This window comes from Hyla sarda (genome assembly GCF_029499605.1).
Source record: "Hyla sarda isolate aHylSar1 chromosome 1 unlocalized genomic scaffold, aHylSar1.hap1 SUPER_1_unloc_17, whole genome shotgun sequence".
In the NCBI taxonomy this organism is placed as follows: Eukaryota; Metazoa; Chordata; class Amphibia; order Anura; family Hylidae; genus Hyla; species Hyla sarda.
In genome coordinates, this window is record NW_026607578.1 from 465,349 (window position 1) to 471,348 (window position 6,000).

A 6,000-nucleotide genomic window follows, 5' to 3' on the forward strand; every position below is an offset into this window, starting at 1 on the left:
GAGACATTACAGGAGACTATACACAGCGAGGAGAAGATTATCATGGAGACATTACAGGAGACTATATACAGCGAGGAGTAGATTATCATGGAGACATTACAGGAGACTATACACAGCGAGGAGAAGATTATCATGGAGACATTACAGGAGACTATATACAGCGAGGAGAAGATTATCATGGAGACATTACAGGAGACTATACACAGCGAGGAGAAGATTATCATGGAGACATTACAGGAGACTATACACAGCGAGGAGAAGATTATCATGGAGACATTACAGGAGACTATACACAGCGAGGAGAAGATTATCATGGAGACATTACAGGAGACTATACACAGCGAGGAGAAGATTATCATGGAGACATTACAGGAGACTATACACAGCGAGGAGAAGATTATCATGGAGACATTACAGGAGACTATACACAGCGAGGAGAAGATTATCATGGAGACATTACAGGAGACTATACACAGCGAGGGGAAGATTATCATGGAGACATTACAGGAGACTATACACAGCGAGGAGAAGATTATCATGGAGACATTACAGGAGACTATACACAGCGAGGAGAAGATTATCATGGAGACATTACAGGAGACTACAGCGAGGAGAAGATTATCATGGAGACATTACAGGAGACTATACACAGCGAGGAGAAGATTATCATGGAGACATTACAGGACTATACACAGCGAGGAGAAGATTATCATGGAGATATTACAGGAGACTATACACAGTGAGGAGAAGATTATCATGGAGACATTACAGGGACTATACACAGCGAGGAGAAGATTATCATGGAGACATTACAGGAGACTATACACAGCGAGGGGAAGATTATCATGGAGACATTACAGGAGACTATACACAGCGAGGAGAAGATTATCATGGAGACATTACAGGACTATACACAGCGAGGAGAAGACTATCATGGAGACATTACAGGAGACTATACACAGCGAGGAGAAGATTATCATGGAGACATTACAGGAGACTATACACAGCGAGGAGAAGATTATCATGGAGACATTACAGGACTATACACAGCGAGGAGAAGATTATCATGGAGATATTACAGGAGACTATACACAGTGATCATTAACACAAGGTAGGATGATGATTGTTCCATTGTGTAATATTCTGGACAAGATTTAACAAAAATATATGAAAATTTTAACCCCTTAATGACTTATGATTTTTATTTACCTCATCGGGCAGTTAAGGGTGTATGGGGTGGCCCCGGGACCTGTGCCCCCTCTGTATCTGTTGGATCTTGGCTGCATTCTTCAGCTGAGGGCGGCTGCTAATAGCTGACACAGAGCAATCTCTGATGCTGGATATTAACCACTTAGATGCTACAGTCAAAGCTGACATCAGCATTTATACAGCCTTAGTGAGAATCATTGGTGGTGCAATACAGTGTAAGATCGGTCCCACAAAAACAAGCTCTTAAACCCAGTGTAGATGGGAAAAGAAAAGAGTTTAGGCTGGGAGGAGAGGAGGAAAAAAAAAGAAAAACACAAAAGCTTAAATATCCTGGGATGTTAAGGGTTAATACTGATAATAAAATCTGTTTTATTCTTGGCAGATTCTTGTACCAGGAGATCAGAGGAGAATCTTATATCTTCAGATTATAAAGCAGATGATGATATCACACAAGATACATATGAAGAACATTCCATTATCCCAGATACACCCTCAGCCCTTCACAGCCAAGATCTGTCATCTCATCCTTATATACAGGTCCTGTCTTCTCAGTCATCACAGAAAGGTCACAGAAGGGGTGTTGGACATCAACGAGCTCATACAGGAAAGAAACCATATTCATGCTCACAATGTGGGAAATGTTTTCCTTTTAAATCACGTCTTGTTGTACATCAAAGAAATCACACAGGAGAGAAGCCATTTTCATGCTCAGAATGTGGGAAATGTTTTCATTTTAAATCAGGTCTTGTTGTACATCAAAGAACTCACACAGGAGAGAAGCCAATTTCATGCTCAGAATGTGGAAAATGTTTTACTCGGAAATCACATCTTATTCAACATCAAAGAACTCACACAGAAGAGAAGCCATTTTCATGCTCAGAATGTGGAAAATGTTTTACTCGGAAATCACATCTTATTCAACATCAAAGAACTCACACAGGAGAGAAGCCATTTTCATGTTCAGAATGTGGGAAATGTTTTACTTTAAAATCAAGTCTTGTTCAACATCAAAGCGCTCACACAGGAGACAAGCCATTTTCATGTTCAGAATGTGGGAAATGTTTTACTCTGAAACCAAATTTTATTAAACATCAAAGAACTCACAGAGAAGAGAAGCCGTTTTCATGCTCAGAATGTGGGAAATGTTTTACTGTAAAATCAAGTCTTGTTCAACATCAAAGAGCTCACACAGGAGAGAAGCCATTTTCATGTTCAGAATGTGGGAAATGTTTTACTGTAAAATCAAGTCTTGTTCAACATCAAAGAGCTCACACAGGAGACAAGCCATTTTCATGTTCAGAATGTGGGAAATGTTTTACTGTAAAATCAAGTTTGGTTCAACATCAAAGAACTCACACAGGAGATAAGCCATATTCATGTTCAAAATGTGGGAAATGTTTTACTTTTAAATCCAGTCTTGTTGTACATCAAAAAACTCACACAGGAGACAAGCCATTTTCATGTTCAGAATGTGGGAAATGTTTTACTCTGAAACCAAATCTTATTCAACATCAAAAAACTCACACAGAAGAGAAGCAATTTTCATGCTTAGAATGTGGGAAATGTTTTACTCAGCAATCGCATCTTATTCGACATCAAAGAACTCACACAGGAGAGAAGCCATTTTTATGTTCAGAATGTGGGAAATGTTTTGCTCTGAAATCAAGTCTTGTTGTACATCAAAGAACTCACACAGGAGAGAAGCCAATTCAGAGCAGTAAATGATGCAGATAACACATCTATATATTATCCATGTACATAGGATATCTGACATTTATACATATATCATATACTACATCTCCAAACTTGTTACCAATGGTTAATAAAAGTTTTCTTTCTTATATTATTTATTATTCTTATAATCATCTCCGCACACTGGACTTATAATAAATGTAATATTGTCCCTGACGTTGTATATAGGGAATATAATGCGTCAGTGTTGTCCCCGCCCCCTTCTCATTATGATTATAGAGACTTTAATTCAAGGCATCAGACAGGATCCGCGCGTCTCCCTTGAAGATCGTCTCTTCTGAACATAAGACGCTGCAGATACTTTTATTTAACACAAACCCTAGACGATCGTTTCCCGTCTTGACGTCTATTTTCGATCTCAGATCATAAAATCCATTTTTCTATATGAGAAGTAGTCAATATCTCGGCGTCCCCCGGGTTCAGTAAACATCGGTGTAATTCTTTTCCTTTTCTTTGTCCTCCCCGGGGTATAAAATCCCTAGAGATCTGATCACATCTGGTACAAGATCTCTTTACTTTACACTTTGCGCCATTATTACACGGATTGAAGACCCAGTTACACGCTCGTAAATTCCCATATATGTAGTGGATTGGAAGGAAAAAGGTTCTTAAATCTTATATTTACCAATAATATTTTATGTTTTACAGTCCGTCCCTATCATAGTGCGGAATTGTTATTTTTCTTCTATCTGATGGTTATTTAGTAATTTTGTTATGATTCAGAAGAGACCACGTGTCCCGTATAGACGCTCACCCTGAAGACATTAGACGGCGGTTTTGTGTTTCCGGATTTACACACTTATTATAAAGCTTTTCCTTCATCTGGATTATTAGAGCTCGTTCGCTCTTCTTTTTCTCATCCTCCCCTTTATATTCCTCCTCATGTGGATATGGAATTCTCCTCAGTCCCTCCTTCTATAGGGCCCTTTTTGTGGCCCCCGCACTCCTCCTTGGCCTCTCTAGTTCTTTCCTCTTTTATATATAACTTTGTCGGTATTACGAGACTGCTCTACGACTGATTCTGATTTCCCTTCTCCCCTAACCCCACTTTCTTTACTCCCTATGGTTATTACTAAACACATTTTCCCTATTCCCCTTTGTGGGAATGTTTACATTCTTTTACGTTACGAGATTTATATTCTTCTACTAAGACTTTGGCCATAGAGGAATCTCAGGCTTTCTGGGGTTTTATAAGTAAATTTATCTTTACTCTCCAATGTTTTAAGCGTTATACTAACATACGTGCCCGAAATTGGTTAGAGAGATTGTATTTATGTAAATAATAATACTAAGCTTTATTCTTATCTGATTTCTTCTGCTCCTAATAGTAAACAAAATGCATCTTATATGAGAAGAGGAGCTGAATATCCAACTCTCTGAAGAACAGTGCTGATTTATCTCTAGTGCTCATGTGGCTTCTCCCCTGTATTTGTAAACAGGAAAGTTCATATAAGTTATATTGTCGGGGGTATGGGACTCCTCTAATTTTTTTAAAGTATTTATTTATTAAATTTTGCAAAACATAAAGAAAGTGCAACATACAACCAGAGTCTCTGTAGGTCCATAAGACAACTCCATCACAATGACATGGATACGACAACAGAGTGGCAATCAAACACCTAGGGAAGGAGCATCTCCGGCACCGTCCAGAGACCCAACACACGAGCATACATTCACACTACCACACATCCCAGTGACTCCGACCCCCTCCCAGAAGGATGGAAGGTCACCCGACACATCCAGTAAAAGCCAAGGAGTCCACACCTTATCAAACTTCCTCAGGCACCTACGACTCTTATACAAAGCTAGGTATAATGGGACATATTTATTTACCATATTCACCCACGTCATCACAACCACCTTATGGCACAAAATAATGAAAAACGGATCAGTGTGCATCTATGCGCACCAGAGACCACCTCATTGAGGACTCCCAGCAGGCATATCACCAGGGTAAGCAAGAAATCTAGATTGTCTGCCAAAAACCCCATCACCTCCCTCGAAAAGGAGGCTGTAACAGGACACTCCCAAATCGCATGTAGAAAAGTACCTACCTCCGCAGAACAACGAAAACATAAATCCGATGAAGACAACTCTATACGTTTCAGCTTAGCAGGCGTATAATATAACCGTAAAACATACCGTGATTGAATCAGCATATCTCTGCTACTCATCACCGTTGAGTTATATGAGCCCTCAACTTCCTTCCACTGGCCCTAAGACAGATCAGGGATATCAGCCACCCATTTATGATAAGCATTCGCAAATGGGCTAGGCCCTAGAGTCTGGAGAAGAGCATAGGAGCCAAACTGCGCCTGGACCGCATGTTGAAGCTGAAGATACCTATAAAAGACACTGCCAGGGATATCATATCTGTCCTTCATTTCCGCAAAGGAGAGGAAAACCTGATCCTCCCGGAACAAGTGAAGCACAAATCTGACTCAATGAGAACCCCAAAAGCCGGCCTCCTGTAACACATGTAGGTGAGCTAAATTTACATTCCTCCACAAGGGTGCCCTAGGAGTTGCCAACGGTTGCGGAAACCTGCTCGACACCACGGACCACACCTTAGCTATAGTTTGCAAGGGAAGGGGATAAGAGGAGCCAGAATGATACCTGTAGAGTGAGTGAGAGCTTCATACAAACTCATCAGGGCTCCAGCCAAGGCAGTCGCCGAGTTCGACAGATCCAGGTCAATCCACCATGCTGCATAGACCAACTGAGAGGCAAGAAAATAGTTAGACATCGGTAGAAGCTAATCCACCATGCCTTTTAGGAGCTTGAAGAAGAGCCCGACCGAGTCTGGGAGACCTCCCCTGCCAATAGAAGGATCCCAGAGCACCACACAATGTATTAAAATACAGGGTGGGCCATTGGATACACCTTACAAAAAATCGGAATGGTTGGTGATATTAATTTCCTGTTTGTGGCACATTAGTATATGTGACTGGGGAAACTTTTCAAGATGGGTGGTGACCATGGCGGCCATTTTGAAGTCGGCCATTTTGAATCAAACTTTTGTTTTTTCAATAGGAAGAG

The 6,000-nt window shown here is 40.6% G+C and overlaps 1 protein-coding gene across 1 annotated transcript in view; it reads left to right on the forward strand.

The window, feature by feature from the left end:
• The window catches only part of LOC130298028 (oocyte zinc finger protein XlCOF22-like), a 100,379-nt gene extending 97,305 nt beyond the window's left edge, over window positions 1–3,074 (forward strand). The window contains exon 7 of the mRNA XM_056550910.1: window positions 1,592–3,074. Coding sequence (XP_056406885.1) covers window positions 1,592–2,934 — 1,343 coding nt within the window. The 3' untranslated portion in view covers window positions 2,935–3,074. The remainder of the gene's footprint in view (window positions 1–1,591) is intronic.
• The last annotated feature ends 2,926 nt before the right edge of the window (window positions 3,075–6,000 follow it).